The following is an 18,140-nucleotide window of genomic DNA, read 5'->3' as shown; positions in this document are numbered from 1 at the left end:
TGGGCCTATACCCATTGGAGTTCAGAAGAATGAGAGGTGATCTTATCGAAACATAAGATAATGAGGGGGCTCGACAAGGTGGATGCAGAGAGATATTTCCTAGGGGAAACTAAAACTAGGGGACACAGTCTCAGAATAAGGGGCCACCCATTTAAAACTTAGATGAGGAGGAATTTCTTCTGAGGGTTGTAAATCTGTAGAATTCTCTGCCCCAGAGAGCTGTGGAGGCTGGGTCATTGAATATATTTAAGGTGGAGATAGACAGATTTTTGAGCGATAAGGGAATAAAGGATTATGGGGAGTGGGCAGGGAAGTGGAGCTGATCTTATTAAATGGCGGAACAGGCCCGAGGGGCCAAATGGCCTACTCCTCTGATTTCTTATGTTTTTTTTTCTTTAAACTTTTCCAGTTCTGACGAAGAGTCACAGACCCGAAACGTTAACTCTGTTTCTCTCCACAGTTGCTGCTTGACCTGCTGAGATTTCCAGCATTTCCTGTTTTTATTTCAGATTCCAGCATCTGCAGTATTTTGCTTTTGTATCAGTTACTGAAGCAGCTTTTTGTTTCCAGATTTTTATTTTAAACTGAATTACATTTCTCAAACTGCCGTGGTGGGTTTTGAACTCGTGTTCTCTGGATTATTACTCCAGGCCTGTGGATTATTAACCATTATACTACTGTACCTGATATTCCTCGAAGTGAGGGGTTGGGCCATTGCAAATAGGATTGTAGAAGTTTTACCAGTGCTCGCTCCATATCGGCATGATTTTACTCTAATGCAATGTGACTGCTCTTTCCCTGCACACTTGAATATTTTATTTCCGGTTCACCTATTTCCCTCTTGAATGCTGTGAATGGATCTACTTCATGAGCCACTGGGTATAGTGGATTCCGAGGACTGACAATTGTTTCTGCTAAAAACACAATTCCTTTTAATATACTCCTTCATGTTTCTGATTCTAAATTTAGGCCCTTTATTACTGAGTCACAGTTTAGTGAAAATAATGGGCTGTGTAGGTGAGTTTCTGTCGGGGTGGTGGCGGCCAGGGGAATCATGTACCTTCTCCCCAAATCTGTCCTCGCCTCCCTTCAGCTGCCGGGTTTCCCGAGGTCTGGGAAACCCGGCCGTCCACGGGTTAAACCTGCAAAGCATAAGAGACTGCTAGACTCGTTGAAATATTGAATTGGCCAACCGTGCTCCTGGGAGAGGGTTTGCTGCCCGCCCCTTGTCCAGCCTCGCTTAAACCCAGAGGTGGGTAGGTTGTAGTTTTAACATCTCTCCTGACCCAAAGCAACCTGTTTTTGGTAGTTTTGATTCAGCCCAATGTTTTCACTATTTACCTTCCCTAAACTGATCCAAAGTTTGAGCACATATTGGATTCTCCAGTGAACCTTCTCTGCACCAGTGAATACAGTGCTCCTCTTATTATGGGGTAAATTTGTGATTTAACAAACAAGTGAGATCATCCACTTTGGACCTAAAAAGGATAGAACAGGGTACTTTCTAAATGATGAAACGCTAAAAACAATGGAGGTGGAAAATGACTTGAGGGTCCAGGTACATAGATCATTAAAAGGTCATGAACAGGTACAGAAAATAATCATAAAGGCTAATGTAGTGCTGGCCTTTATATCGCATGGGGCAGAAGTTATGCTTAAGCTATATAAAACCCTGGTTAGACCACACCTGGAGTACTGAGCAGTTCTGGGCATCACACTTTAGGAAGGATATATTGGCTTTGGAGGGAATGCAGCATAGGTTTACCAGAATGATAAACCTACACTGGGCCCAAGTTTCCACATGATTCGCGCCTGATTTTTAGGAGCAACTGGTGGAGAATGGACTATTTTAGAAATCGCAATTCTCCACATTTTTTTTTCTGCAGTTCTAGTCAGGTAGAACAGTTCTAGTTTAGAACAGAATTTTTTCTTCAAAAGGGGGCGTGTCCGGCCACTGACTCCTGATTTGAAAGTTTCCACAGTGAAAACGTACTCCAAACTAAAGTAGAATGGAGCCAGTGAAGATTTTTGTAGAACTGAAAAAACCTGTTCTACACATTAAAAAATCAGGCGCAGGTTACAAATTAGGCGTCCAGAACGAGGTGGGGGAGGGGGGGAAGGGAACTCATTAAATTCGACAATAAATCCTTATTTATACTTCTACAAATATTATACAAATAAATCCAACCTGAATAAACATTTATAAGCCAAGAAAAGATTAAATAAACCATCTTCCTACCTGTGTGAAAGTGCTTCAGGCAGGGAGAATTCTGTAGCCGTTCGTGCCGCTGAGAGAGGAGAGGAGAGGAGAACAGGAGCGGGTGTCGGGTCGGGGGAGCGGGCCTCGGGTCTCGGTCGGGGCGGGGGGGGGGGAGCGAGTGTCGGGTCTGGTCGGGGGGGGAGCAGGAGCTGGCCATGGGAGGAGCCTTATTCATGCAGCCCCAGTGAGGCCAATCAGCCAGGGCTAGGGGCTGCGTGCTTCAGGCCCCTCCCACACAGTTCGGCGCCTGGAGCTACTGCACTTGCGTGCCCACTGTAGCGCGCATGTGCAGAGGTCCCGGCACTGTTTTCAGCGCAGGGACCTGGCTCCGCCCCCCACAGCTCGTGCTGGCTGCGCCGAGGGCCAGAGGACCTGTAAGTCGGTGGAGAATACCGAAGATTTTTTTAGGCGCCGTTATAGGCGTGAAAAACGGGCGCCCAGCTCAGAGGGGCGCCCGTTTTTTTTCTTGTGGAAACTTGGGCCCACTGGGTTAAATTACGAGGAAAGATTACACAAATTAAGATTGTTTTCTCTAGAATTTAGACGGTTAAGGGGTGATTTGATCGAAGTTTTCAAGATATTAAGGGGAACAGATAGGGTAGATAGAAAATTTTCACACTGGTTGGGGATTCTAGGACTCGGGGACATAGTCGAAAAAATAGAGCCAGTCCTTTCAGGAAATTAGTAAACACTTCTACACGCAAACGGTGGTAGAAGTTTAGAACTCTCTTCCACAAATGGCAATTGATGCTAGATCAATTGTTAATTTTAAATCTGCGATTGATAGCTTTTTGTTAACTAAAGGTATTGAGGGAAATGGGCTAAAGGCGGGTATACGGAGTTAGGTCGCAGATCAGCCATAATGTCATTGAATAGCGGAACAGGCTCGATGGGCTGAATAGCCTACTCCTGATCTTATGTTCTTATGTTCCACAGAGCTTTGCACAATGGGACACGTGTATTGGGAATCCGGCAGCCCACTAAAATTAACAGGTGGAAAATCTGTACAGGCCGCAAATCTGGGACGTTCCCCTCCACATGTGAATTCCCAATGGAGTGCGTCTGGATGTGGAGCGGGAGTGTGTCTGGATGGGGCGGCAGGGACGGGAGTGTATTTGGATGGGGCGGCAGGGACGGGAGTGTGTCTGGATGGGGAGTCGGGAGGTTCTGGGTGGGGGGAGATCTGGCGGGCCGAGTGTACGTCAATATTCTCAGCAATCACTCTGATGAAGTCAGAGTACTGCTCAAGGGCTGGACATAAACCTGATAAATTCATGGCAGAATTCCAAACTAATCTCATTGAATGGCGGAACAGGCTCGATGGGCTGAATGGCCTACTCCTGTTCTTATGTTCCTATGTTCCACAGAGCTTCACACAATGGGACATGTGTATTGGGAATCCGGCAGCCCACTAAAATTAACAGATGGAAAATCTGTACAGGCTGCAAATCTGGGACGTTCCCCTCCACATGTGAATTCCCAACAGGTCGGGTCTGGATGGGGAGGGGTCTGGATAGGGAGCGGGAGTGAAAGAGAAAGACTGCAAAGTTCCACACTGCATGGTAGTAGAGGTTTGTTAAGTAAAAATACAGCCTGACATCGGTAGTGGGTAAAATGATGGAATCAATTATTAAGGATGTCATAGCAGCGCATTTGGAAAGAGGTGACATGATAGGTCCAAGTCAGCATGGATTTGTGAAAGGGAAATCATGCTTGACAAATCTTCTGGAATTTTTTGAGGATGTTTCCAGTAGAGTGGACAAGGGAGAACCAGTTGATGTGGTGTATTTGGACTTTCAGAAAGCTTTCGACAAGGTCCCACACAAGAGATTAATGTGCAAAGTTAAAGCACATGGGATTGGGGGTAGTGTGCTGACGTGGATTGAGAACTGGTTGGCAGACAGGAAGCAAAGAGTAGGAGTAAATGGGCACTTTTCAGAATGGCAGGCAGTGACTAGTGGGGTACCGCAAGGTTCTGTACTGGGGCCCCAGCTGTTTACATTGTACATTAATGATTTAGATGAGGGGATTAAATGTAGTATCTCCAAACTTGTGGATGACACTAAGTTGGGGGCAGTGTGAGCTGCGAGGAGGATGCTATGAGGCTGCAGAGTGACTTGGATAGGTTAGGTGACTGGGCAAATGCATGGCAGATGAAGTATAATGTGGATAAATGTGAGGTTATCCACTTTAGTGATAAAAACAGCGAGACAGACTATTATCTGAATGGTGACAGATTAGGAAAAGGGGAGGTGCAACGAGACCTGGGTGTCATGGTACATCAGTCATTGAAGATTGGCATGCAGGTACAGCAGGCGGTTAAGAAAGCAAATGGCATGTTGGCCGTCATAGCGAGGGGATTTGAGTACAGGGGCAGGGAGGTGTTACTACAGTTGTACAGGGCCTTGGTGAGGCCACACCTCTGGAGTATTGTGTACAGTTTTGGTCTCCTAACTTGAGGAAGGACATTCTTGCTATTGAGGGAGTTCAGCGAAGGTTCACCAGACTGATTCCCGGGGTGGCGGGACTGACATATCAAGAAAGACTGAATCAACTGGGCTTGTATTCACTGGAGTTCAGAAGAATGAGAGGGGATCTCATAGAAATGTTTAAAATTCTGACGGGTTTAGACATGTTAGATGCAGGAAGAATGTTCCCAATGTTGGGGAAATCCAGAAGCAGGGGTCACAGTCTAAGAATAAGGGGTAAGCCATTTACGACCGAGATGAGGAGAAACTTCTTCACCCAGAGAGTGATGAACCTGTGGAATTCTCTACCACAGAAAGTTGTTGAGGCCAATTCACTAAATATATTCAAAAAGGAGTCCTAGGGGGATCAAGGGGTATGGCGAGAAAGCAGGAATGGGGTCCTGAAGTTACATGTTCAGCCATGAACTCATTGAATGGCGGTGCAGGCTCGAAGGGCCGAATGGCCTACTCCTGTACCAATGACTTTTAAGAGTGGCTGACTCCTGACTTTCCTGTTTTGACTCTGCCTTTTCAAAGAGCATAAACGTGGTGATGATGTTTTTAATCATTGCAATTTTAGTTACATAATTCCTCTCCCTTCAGCAGCAAGTGTACAGATATTGCTCATTTGGAACACTTGCAGGGTGACCACACTTGAAGATATAAATGTTGCACACCCCTTTCACTAGTTTCCAAGTCTGTGTCACAGCCCTACCAACTGCTGTTGTGCAACCAAGACTCAGTGCGGTTTCTGAAAATCGAAAGCTGTAACTCGCTGATTAAAGGCAAATGGTTGCACCCTTGAACTCGTATGAAAGTGGCTTATTCTTTTAGACCATTGGTGCTGATAGCTGTAAGTACGGAAGATGAGCTTTCACATTCCCAGCAGTTTGTGCTGATTTCTCTAATCTCACTGCAGTATGTGGTGTCTTGTATATTTCTGCCCATCTGTGTCCCGTCAAGATTAACAATTAATTTAAGTTTATTCCATAATTCTGAAATGAACTTGTGGGGCATTTGCATTAGTTTATACTAACGGCGTAACGAGCCCAATCCTCGTTGTTTTTCCTTTCATTTCATGCTGGTTTTATGCTCCATTGTTTCCTGTGTTTGAAATGTACTTTTACTTTTGTTTCCAAACAGGCAGTGATGTTTAGTGCAGCTTTTGAAGCCCAAAGAAATTTCCTGGTGATGGCCTGTAAACACCAGCAACCTCTGGAGGTGAGTAACTGCATGTGTAATATGAAGGCCTCAAACCATCTGCAGGAACAGGGAGAAGCTCACGAGCCCAGTCAGCTAAATCCGAGCACATCTACACTTCATAATGTTGAATGTTTCAACGTAGCAGTGAGATTTCTGTGAAATAATTGACTGTTGAAAACTGTCCATGATTATAAATGGAGAGATTGTAATATATTTGTTATAGGACAATATTATTTACTAAATCTGCTTCTTGATTTACATAGATATTGGCTGGCTTTTCAAATTTCAAAAATCATTTTAACTTCTGACAATTATTTGGATGAAGCAAGTAAGTTTCTCGAAGTTTCTAAATGCGAGACGTCTGAAGGTTTCCAGTTGGTTGCCAAGCTCCTCGTGGGTATAAAGAAAAAGAAAGAACTTGTATTTGCATAGCACCTTTCCTGACTGACCTCAGGATGTTCCAAAGCACTTTACAGCCAATGAGTACTGTTAAAGTGTAGTCACTGTTGTAATGTAGGAAACGTGGCTGCCAATTTTCTCACAGCAAGGTCCCACAAACCGCAATCAGATAATGACCAGATAATCTGTTTTAACAATGTTGGTTGAGGGATAAATATAGTCCAGGACACTGGAGATACCCCACCCCTCCCATCTCTTTTTTTGTGAAATAGTGCCTTGCATGTCTGGGAGGGTGACTAAAACCTGCACAACAGCCATGCTGCAGAAGTAAAGTATGCAACTGTCATGTCCTACGTTATAAAAGCAGTTCATTGGCTGCAGCAAATTTACGTCGACCCAAGAGCGCAGACGGGGCTCGGTTTAGCATGTTATCCGAAAGACAGCAGCACTCCCTCAGCACTGCACTGGACTGTCAACCAAGATTATGTACTCTAGTCTCGAGTGGAATTTGAACCTATAAACTTTTGGTTCAGAGGCACGAGTGCTATCACTGAGTCACAGCTGACACTTAAATTCTATTAAATACTAAATTGCTATTTCTCTAGTTATGTAACACTTAAAGCTTTAACTATGAAACAGTTGTTTTTTCACCCATATGTTTTAAAAAATTTGTGAACTCCCATCTAAACAGCGAAGTGACTGCTGGCTTTGACCTTCTGAATTCTATCTCCTTGACCCTGCACTTTTTGGCACCTGCTGAAGCAAATGATGAGCAGCAGCAAATGACTGGGATCAGATGGCGTCGAATAGATCTGTCTTGGGCAGCTGACTTTGGATAGAGGGTGGTGCCATTGCAGTTGTGTTGTTGGTGAAAGTTCATGTTTCAGAGCATAATGCTGTCGATACTTCTAGAAACATCTTGCAATATTTTACTTGATCACTGGGACAAGGCAAAGTGAAATTTATTGTTTTATGGTATCAACGATAGCACTGATTATACTTGATAGATCCTGACATTCCTGGGAGGGAGACTAATATCTACACAATAGCAGTGACGCAGTAGTAAAGTATACAATTGTCTAGTCCTACATTATAAAAATACTTCATTGGCTGTAGCATGTTTTGGGATGTCCTGAGGTTATTCATGAAATGCAAGACTTTCTTTAATTGTAAGTGGTCTGGTGCAGAAGCATTGCTGAGTAACTGATGCATATTCACTTTGATGCATGCTGACAAGTCCTCTTGTACAGTTAATATCACTATATATAAGCTTGCCCAACCTCCTGTGTCCATTCAAGTCTCTGGAGTGGGACTTAAACCCACAACCTTCTGACTCAGGCGAGAGTGCTACCCACTGAGCCACAGCTGACACCTAAAAAGGCAATGGAATGATGTGTTCACATGCACAGAACATGATGTTAATTGCATTAAAATGCATCATCACATCACATCACATCACATCACAATGAACATGGTACATGTACATTCTGACTCTCCTTCCTCAAGTGAAACCAACTTGCCATACCTTGTATTTTGTTTCTGATGGAGACACTGGGATTAGTTTATTAATTTAGCATTGCTGATGCAAAGCGTTGAGTGTCGGGTATACCAGTTAATGGGGCTGGTCTTTGCGAATTGCAGGTGCCGTTGCCAACCAGTTGATTCGTTACCTTGAAACAACCTCAACATTGGCCCTTCCCTTTAAGGGCGGGAAGGAGCCTGTTATTCCGGCAGCACTGCATGGGACATTGTGCAGCGCTCTGCTGCTACTGTCCCTCTTGCTCCGTTTAGTGCTCCAAGAGAAGTGGTAGCACTTTGATTTAGCGCTCCACTTCCCTCCTGGAGCGGTAAACCGGAAGTTCGTGTCTGCTGGAATTGTGTAGCGCCCGCCGATACTTTTGTGCTCCTGCAAAAGTTAACGCCCCAAACGGGGCGCTACGCAATATCTAGCCCCATATCTTTATGAATCATGTTAAGCAGAAGTGAAACTTAGAACTAAAGGTACTAGTGAGTGCTTCATTTAATGACCTAATCTAATGCGTTGCATCTGATTGGTATTAAAAATCATTATCGCCCTCCGTAGGTGCTTAAAAAAGGTGCAAAGGTGGCCAATTTCTCCCTCGTGATGTGACAATATCATACAAAAATTAAATTGGTGCAGCTCTCAAAATACCTACTGGAGTACTGCAATCACACTCCAATCAAGTAGAATTCCATTTAACAATTTAAATATGGAGACGAGACAAGGGGTTAGAAATTGCTCCGCGCCCGAAACGGGTCGCGCACCCCATTTCAATGGTTTTTACCACCCCCAACTTTCACCCCTCAAGTGTACTCACTGCCCTAACATCCGTCCCTCTCGCGTGGTCACCGCCCCCATTAAGAGCGACTTACGGATCCAAGTTTTAAAAAAAACAGCAAAGAGCGTAATTTCGCTCGAGGCGACCTCAACCACAGCTGCGGTAAGAACCATTGAAACAGCATACCAACCAGGCGCGGTGAAAGTACTGACACCTGCGAATGTACAGGCGGGTTCGCACTGGCACTAAAACTTACCGCCCCAATCTCCAGCGCCTTGGAGATAGTGGCGTCATCCGGTAGGCAATGCTCCATTATCGCTCCGGATCGTAAGTTCGCTTCCGCCCCCTGCAGCATCGTCGGGCGTCAACAGTGGCGCAGGGTGCATTGTGAGGTCAGATGGCCATTTGGGGAGCGGTAATTGAAGGCATTGGTGGTCAGGTAGGCCCAAATTTTATATTCACATCAATATTTGAATTTTTGCAATGCCGCGATTAATGAGCCCTGCACTCTGTTAAAGTGCTTGGGGCTGATCGTTGCGAAACGCAGGTGTCGTCGCCGACCAGTCGATTCGTTACCTTGAAACAACCTTAACATTTAAGGGAGGGAAGGAGCCTGTTATTCCGGCAGTGCTGCATGGGACATTGTGCAGCGCTCTGCTGCTACCATCCCTCTTGTGCCGTTTATTGCTCCAAGAGAAGTGGTAGCGCTTTGATTTAGCGCTCCACTTCCCTCCTGGAGCGGTAAACCGGAAGTTCGTGTCTGCTGGAATTGTGTAGCGCCCGGTGATAACTTTTGCAGGAGCACACAAGTAACGCCCCAAACTGGGCGCTACGCAATATCTTGCCCCATATCTTTAACTGCACAGGCAGTAATTAACGAATATGATATAATTGGCATCACGGAGACATGGCTCCAGGGTGACCAAGGCTGGAAACTCAACGTCCAGGGGTATTCAACATTCAGGAAGGATAGACAGAAAGGAAAAGGAGGTGGTATAGCGTTGCTGGTTAAAGAGGAAATTAACGCAATACTAAGGAAGGACATTAGCCTGGATGATGTGGAATCTGTATGGGTGGAGCTGCGGAATATCAAAGGGCAGAAAACGCAAGTGGGAATTGTGTAAAGACCACCAAACAGTAGTAGTGAGGTTGGGGACAGCACCAAATAAGAAATTAGGGATGCGTGCAATAAAGGTACAGCAGTTATCATGGGTGACTTTAATCTACATATAGATTGGGCTAACCAAACTGGTAGCAATACAGTGGAGGAGGATTTCCTGGAGTGTATTAGTGATGGTTTTCTAGACCAATATGTCGAAGAACCAACTAGAGGGCTGGCCATCCTAGACTGGGTGATGTATAATGAGAAAGGACTAATTAGGAATCTTGTTGTGCGAGGCCCCTTGGGGAAGAGTGATGATAATATGGTAGAATTCTTTATTAAGATGGAGAGTGATACAGTTAATTCAGAGACTAGGGTCCTGAACTTAAGGAAAGGTAACTTCGATGGTATGAGACGTGAATTGGCTAGAATAGACTGGCGAATGATACTTAAAGGGTTGATGGTGGATAGGCAATGGCAAACATTTAAACATCACATGGATGAACTTCAACAATTGTACATCCCTGTCTGGAGTAAAAATAAAACAGGGAAGGTAGCTCAACCGTGGCTAACAAGGGAAATTAAGAATAGTGTTAAATCCAAGGAAGAGGCATATAAATTGGCCAGAAAAAGCAGCAAACCTGAGGACTGGGAGAAATTTAGAATCCAGCAGAGGAAGACAAAGTGTTTAATTAGGAGGGGGAAAATAGAGTGAGAGTGGAAGCTTGCTGGGAACATAAAAACTGACTGCAAAAGCTTCTATAGATATGTGAAGAGAAAAAGATCAGTGAAGACAAACGTAGATCCTTTGTAGTCAGATTCAGGTGAATTTATAATGGGGAACAAAGAAATGGCAGACCCGTTGAACAAATACTTTGGTTCTGTCTTCACGAAGGAAGACACAAATAACCACCTGGAAATACTAGGGAACCGAGGGTCTAGTGAGAAGGAGGAACTGAAGGAAATCCTTATTGGGCGGGCAATTGTGTTGGGGAAATTGATGGGATTGAAGGCCGATAAATCCCCGGGGCCTGATAGTCTGCATCCCAGAGTACTTAAGGAAGTGGCCCTAGAAATAGTGGATGCATTGTTATCATTTTCCAACAGTCTATCGACTCTGGATCAGTTCCTATGGACTGGAAGGTAGCTAATGAGATGCAAAGAGATTTAGATAGGTTAAGCGAATGGGCTAAGGTTTGGCAGATGGAATACAATGACGGAAAATGTGAGGTCATCCACCTTGTGGGGGTGGGGGGGGGCGGGAAACAGTAAAAGGGAATATTATTTGAATGGGGAGAAATTACAACATGCTGCGGTGCAGAGGGACCTGGGGCTCCTTGTGCATGAATCCCAAAAAGTTATTTTGCAGGTGCAGCATGTAATCAGGTAGGTGAATGGAATGTTGGCCTTCATTGCGAGAGGGATGGAGTACAAAAGCAGGGAGGTCCTGCTGAAACTGTACAGGGTATTGGTGAGGCCGCACCTGGAGTACTGCGTGCAGTTTTAGTCACCTTACTTAAGGAAGGATATACTAGCTTTGGAGGGGGTACAGAGACGATTCACTAGGCTGATTCCAGAGATGAGGGGGGTTACCTTATGATGATAGATTGAGTAGACTGAGTCTTTACTCGTTCGAGTTCAGAAGGATGAGGTGTGATCTTGTAGAAACATTTAAAATAATGAAAGGGATAGACAAGATCGAGGCAGAGAGGTTGTTTCCACTGGTCGGGGAGACTAGAACTAGGGGGCACAGCCTCAAAATACGGGGGAGCCAATTTAAAACCGAGTTGAGAAGGAATTTCTTCTCCCAGAGGGTTGTGAATCTGTGGAATTCTCTGCCATAGGAAGCAGTTGAGGCTAGCTCATTGAATGTATTCAAGTCACAGATAGATAGATTTTTAACCAATAAGGGAATTAAGGGTTATGGGGAGCGGGCGGGTGGGTAAGTGGAGCTGAGTCCACGGCCAGATCAGCCATGATCTTTTTTAAATTGCGAAGCAGGCTCGAGGGGCTAGATGTGGCCTACTCCTGTTCCTAATTCTTACATTATTACATAAGAACATAATTACATAACACCACTTTTTTAAAAAGGAGGGAGAGAGAAAACAGGTAATTTATAGACCGGTTAGCCTGACATCAATAGTGAGGAAAATGTTGGAATAAATTATTAAAGATGAAATAGCAGTGACAGGATTGGTCCAAGTCAGCATGGATTTATGAAAGGGAAATCCTGCTTGACAAATCTTCTAGAAATTTTTGAGGATGTAACTAGTAGAGTGGACAAGAGAGAACCAGTGGATGTGGTGTATTTGGACTTTCTAAAGGCTTTTGACAAGGTCCCACAGAAGAGATTGGTGTGCAAAATTAAAGCATATGATATTGGGGGTCCATATGTGATGACTGCTATCGTGCTATGTGTCTTAGCTTTAAAAAGGTCAAGGATTCAGATTAAGTAAGTCATTAAAGGAGTGTGCTGTTTGAGAGAAAGAGAGGGATAGAGAACTGGTTAGCAGACAGGAAGCAGAAAGTCGGTATTAACGAGTCCTTTTCAGAATGGCAGACAGTGACTAGTGGGTGCCGCAGGGCTCAGTGCTGGGACCCTAGCTATTTATAATATACATCAATGATTTGGATGAAGGAATTGAGTGTAATATCTCCAAGTTTGCAGACGACACTAAGCTGGGTGGCGGTGTGAGCAGTGAGGAGGATGCTAAGAGGCTGCAGGATGGCTAGGTGAGTATACTGCATCTGCCATGCATTTGCCCAATGTGGATAAATGTGAGGTTATCCACTTTGGTGGCAAAAACACAAAGGCAGAATATTATCTGAATGGTGGCAGATTAGGAAAAGGGGAGGTACATCAGTAATTGAAAGTTGGCATGCAGGTACAGCAGGTGGTGAAGAAGGCAAATGGTATGTTGGCCTTCATAGCTAGGGGATTTGAGTATTGGAGCAGGGAGGTCTTACTGCAGTTGTACAGTGCCTTGGTGAGGCCTCACCTGGAATATTGTGTTCAGTTTTGGTCTCCTAATCTGAGGATGTTCTTGCTATTGAGGGAGTGCAGCAGACTGATTCCCGGGATGGCAGGACTGACATATGAGGAGAGACTGGATCGACTGGGCCTGTATTCACTGAAGTTTAGAAGGATGAGAGGGGATCTCATAGAAACACACAAAATTTTGACAGCACTGGACAGGTTAGATGCAGGAAGAATGTTCCCAATGTTGGGGAAGTCCAGAACCAGGGGACACAGCTGAAGGATAAGGGGTAAGCCATTGAGGACTGCGATGAGGAGAAACTTCTTCACTCAGAGTTGTTAACCTGTGGAATTCTCTACCGCAGAAGGTTGTTGATTCCAGTTCATTTGATATATTCAAGAAGGAGTTCGATGTGGCCCTTGCGGCTAAAGGGATCAAGGGGTATGGAGAGAAAGCAGGAAAGGGGTACTGAGGTGAATGAACAGCCATGATCTTATTGAATGGTGGTGCAGGCTCGAAGGGCCGAATGGCCTACTCCTGCACCTATTTTCTATGTTTATGAATCATGTTAACCAGAAGTGAAATTTTGAACTAAAGGCACTAATGAGTGCTTCATTTGGTGACCTAATATAATGTGTGCATCTGATTGGTATTAGAAACTTCCCACAACTGCTGCACAATAGCATCTAATAGTCAAACCCTTAGTGACGATTTATCCGACTTCCTTTGTTCTCCATATCCTACATTTTTCTGGGAAAGTGTATCCCATCTGGTTTTTAGTGTCATTGTTGCAGTGCCTAAAACCTCTACATTTATGTCGGTTGGAAGGCTCTCATTTGGCATTTATGTGAACTTGTTTGATTGGAAGAGCCAAAACCAAGCTTAGTCACTTAAAGCAGATGTAAATATTCAACACTTGCTAGTGCACATCATAGTTTGTACAAAGACACTTAATACAACATTGTTTCTGGAGAATGCAAGATCTGTAAAAACAGCTATAAACACTGCAGTCAGCCGTGGCTCAGTACTAACACTCTTGTCTCTGAGTCGGGAGGTCATGGGTTCAAGCCTCACGCCAGAGACATGAGGACAAAATCTAGGTGGACATTTCAGTACTCAGTGCTGCATTGTCAGAGGGGCCATATTTTGAATGAGATGTTAAACCGAGGTCCCATCTCTCTGTTCGGGTGGACATAAAAGATTCCATGACACTATTTTGAAGAGGAGCTGGGGAGTTCTTTCGGTGTCCTGGCCAATATTTCTCCCACAAGCAACATCACTTTTTTTTTAAAACAGCTTATTTGGTCATTTGCCTCATTGCTTTTTATGGGACCTTTCTGTGTGCAAATTGACTGTCACGTTTCCCTACATTACAACAGTACTTTATTGGCTGTACAGCGCTTTGGGTATGCTGAGGTTGTGAAAGGTGCTATATAAATGCAGCTTTGTTCATTAAGTTCAACCCTTCCTCTAAAACCTCCTGTGATTGTCAATAGCAACATCATGAATATGTGTGTCAGGATTTCCTCCATTCAGTACTTATATAAACGCTTTCTTGCCAAGTAATTTTATTTTTATATTTCTTGTAGGTGATCTGGACTCCCTCCCACCCCCCACCCTACAGTCACTTAAACATGGTTCAGCTGAGAATCATGACTCAAGATTTTTTTTAATCTCCCCTCTCCTTTCCAAACAAAAACACGCAATATAAAACTGATCATTTACTTCACTGGAGCAGAGATTCGAACACTGCCCTTCCCCCTACATCCTTGAGTTCAGAAGGTTTGATGGGGCTGGGGATTTTTTTTGGTTCTATTTTTGTCACTTGCACTCCCATGTGTGGTTTTCAGCCATTAGAATTCCGGTACAACGGCAAAGGCCTTCATAACTCTGATTTCTTTCTCTCTCTCTCTCTCTCTCTCACACTTTTTCATCCAGGAACAATTGGAGATCTTATCCCAGTAACATGACTGATGTTTCCACTTCATGCTTACGTTTGGTACGCAGGCACACTCCTTCACTGGAGTTGTCATTTTTCACGTGCGCTTAGGCTTGACTGCTATTCGACCATGACGGCATCACAGCTAAACTTGGTTCTGTCCCTATTCAACTTCCATGTACACTTTCCAGCAGGAGCCATGGGAAAACAATCGGAAATAAGAGCACTGACTGAAGTTCCGCCCCCTCCCACTCTATCCCAGCATGCTGTGGACAACTGAAGCATCCCTACTGCTACTGTGACTAAGATCAGCTAATTGAGCAGAGACCAGGAGCTGAATCTGGAACATTACGGTTCTGATCAGTGTGTGTTTCTGTAGCATGCTTAAACTAAGGGTTTGGAGGGCCTAAGGCACCAATTTAGGATTTTTAATTTAAGATTAAGCTCTTCTGATTTGAAAATTGAAAATATACAACTGTGCAATTTTCCACTGAATAGTTTAAAAACAAAATGTAGATCTTGCACAGAACAACTGCAAAAATTAGAGAGCTGAATTTAGAAACAGAAATTGCCAGAAATGCACAACTGATGGGTCAAGTGGAATAATATATCAGAGAACGAGACAGATCAGTGCCAGGCCTTTCTAGATACAAGCCAGGGGCACAGAAACAGGAGCTGCAACCCATCCCAGCCCCTCACTTGTGTTTAGAGAAGGTTAGTGTTGGCACCCGTGTCTGCCCCAAGATGTAGATATAGAATTAGTGTTGAATGCTCTACAAGTTGAATTTTTTTTTTCAGGTTGTCTTGAGATTATATTTTGCCTAATTCTAACTGCTCAAACTCCAAATTATTGAGGAACTTTTTTTTTTAAACAGTTCACTCTCCAGATGTGGGCATTGCTGGCAAGACCAGCATTTATTGCGCATCCCTAGTTGCCCCTTGAGTGGCTTGCTGGGCCACTTCAGAGGGCAGTTAAGAAAAAAAGACTTGCATTTATATAGCGCCTTTCACAACCATCGGATGTCCCAAAGCGCTTTACAGCCAATGAAGTACTATTTTGAAGTGTAGTTACTGTTGCAATGTAAGAAATGTGGCAGTCAATTTGCGCATAGCAAGGTCACTCTTACAGCAATGTGATAATGACCAGATAACCTGTTTTCAGTGAAGTTGATTGAGGGATAAATATTGGCTAGGACAGCAGGGATAACTCCCCTGTCCTCCTTCGAAATAGTGCCATAGGATCTTTAGTGTCCACCTGAGGGGGCAGACGGGGCCGCGGTTTAACAACTCATCCGAAAGACAGCACATCCGGCAATGCAGTACTCCCTCAGCACTACACTGGAGTGTCAGCTTAGATTTTTATGTTCAAGTCCCTGGAGTGGGACTTGAACCTTCTGACTCAGAGGCAAGGGTGCTACTGACTGAGCCACAGCAGACACTAAGACTCGCATATTGGTATGGGATTGTAGTCTCATTTAGACCAGACCGGGTAAGGACAACAACAACATCAACAACTTGTATTTATATAGCGCCTTTAACGTAGTGAAACATCCCAAGGTGCTTCACAGGAGTATTATGAGATAATAAAGTTGACACTGAGCCGCATAAGGCGAAATTAGAGCAGGTGACCAAAAGCTTGTTCAAAGAGGTAGGTTTTAAGGAGCGTCTTAAATGAGGAAAGAGAGGTAGAGAGGCGGCGACTTTTAGACAGGCCAGCATTATCCACATCTGGAGAGGGAAGTAATTTAAAAAAAAAAAGTTTTCCCAATAAGAGTTTAGGGCCTAGGCAACAGAAGGCACATCTACCAATGGTTGAGCGATTATAATCAGGGGTACTCGAGGGCAGAATTAGAGTAGCACAGACATCTTGGGGGGTTGGCAGAGATAGGGAGGGGTCAGGCCATGGAGGGATTTGAAAACATGGATGAGAATTTTTAAATCGAGGTGTTGCTTAACCGAGAGCCAATGTAGGTCAGCGAGCTTGGTGCGTGTTAGAACAAGGGGCAGCTGAGTTTTGGATCACCTCTAGTTTACATAGGGTAGAATGTGGGAGGCCAGCCAGGAGTGCATTGGAATAGTCAAGGCTAGAGGTAACACAGGCATGGATGAGGGCTTCAGCAGCAGATGAGCTGCAGCAAGGGCAGAGACGGACGATGTTACGGAGGTAGAAATAGGCGGTCTTAGTTATGCTTTTGATATGTGGTCGAAAGCTCATTTCAGGGTCAAATATGACACCAAGGTTGCGAACAGTGTGGTTCAGCCTCAGACAGAAGTTGGGAGAGGGATGAAGTCAGTGGCTAGAGTTTGTGGCTGGGACCAAAAACAATAGCTTTGGTCTTCCCAACATTCAATTAGAGAAAATTACTGCTCATCCAGAACTGGATGTCGGACAAGCAGTCTGACAATTTGGAGACCATGGAGGGGTCGAGAGAAGTGGTAGTGAGGTAGAGCTGGGTGTCATTGGCGTATATGTGGAAACTGACGTGTGTTTTCGGATGATGTCGCCAAGGGGCAATATGTCGATGACAAATAGGAGGGGGTCGAGGATAGATCCTTGGTGGACACCAGAGGTAATGATGCGGGGGCAGGAAGAGAAGCTGTTGCATGTGATTCTCTGGCTACGATTATATAGTTAAGAATGGAACCAGGCAAGTGTAGTCCCACCCAGCTGGATGATGGTGGAGAGGAGTGAAGGATAGAGTGGTCAACTGTGTCAAAGGCTGCAAACCAGTCAAGAAGGATGAACAGGGATAGTTTGCCTTTGTCACAGTCACAAAGGATGTTTCGGTACTGTGGCAAGCGCAGCAGTGTTTTTACGACAATCTGACAGCTTCATGGTCACTTTTACTGGTACCAGCTTTTTAATTCCAGATTTTATTTAAACGGAGTTCAATTCTCATACTGGCATGGTGGGATTTGAACTCATTCTCTGGATTATTAGTCCAGGCTTATGGCTCACTAGTCCAGTAGCATAACCACTACACTAATGTGAAATTGTTTAAACAGGAAAGAAATGATTAGTTTGTCGTAATCCATACTGAGGGAGAAAAGACTATGAAAGGGTCAGATGGTGCATGAATGAATGAATAAGGAAAGAGAGCTTGTTGCTCTCTTCCTACTGCCCAGACTGTTTGCTTTGCTCATACAATGTTCAAAATGAATGGGGTTGTTGCTATTTACACAGGAATGGCTTTGCAGACATTCAGAAAAGGCAGTCTGGAGTCTGATAGGATTTGGATATTTCCTGTTACATTGTGAAAGCAAAAGCTGTTCTGAAAGTGTAAGACCATGTCGAGTTCCCTTGTCATAATACTGAAGGCAAAGGGCAGTTGTGTGTCTTTATATATTTAAAAAAAAGTTTTCTTTACATTTTTTTGGTTGGTGCCAGGTTTGAAATCGCACATGAAATCATCACCAATGTGGTGTGATGTGGGAGTAGTTCAGGCTGATGAGTTTAAATGGTGTCATCAGAGGGTGAACGAAAGAGGTGC

The 18,140-nt window shown here is 44.3% G+C and overlaps 1 protein-coding gene across 2 annotated transcripts in view; it reads left to right on the top strand.

Moving 5' to 3' along the window:
• Nucleotides 1–18,140, top strand: part of cap2 (cyclase associated actin cytoskeleton regulatory protein 2) — a 221,474-nt gene that overhangs the window by 109,948 nt on the left and 93,386 nt on the right. For both annotated transcript variants that reach the window (XM_070880658.1, XM_070880657.1), the window contains one exon: nt 5,872–5,949. In XM_070880658.1, the coding sequence (XP_070736759.1) occupies nt 5,872–5,949 (78 nt within the window). The remainder of the gene's footprint in view (nt 1–5,871; nt 5,950–18,140) is intronic.

Source organism: Pristiophorus japonicus, chromosome 5 (assembly GCF_044704955.1).
Source record: "Pristiophorus japonicus isolate sPriJap1 chromosome 5, sPriJap1.hap1, whole genome shotgun sequence".
Lineage (NCBI taxonomy): Eukaryota > Metazoa > Chordata > Chondrichthyes > Pristiophoridae > Pristiophorus > Pristiophorus japonicus.
The sequence above is the reverse complement of the archived record's forward strand: the minus strand, read 5'-3'. Positions and strand labels throughout refer to the sequence as shown.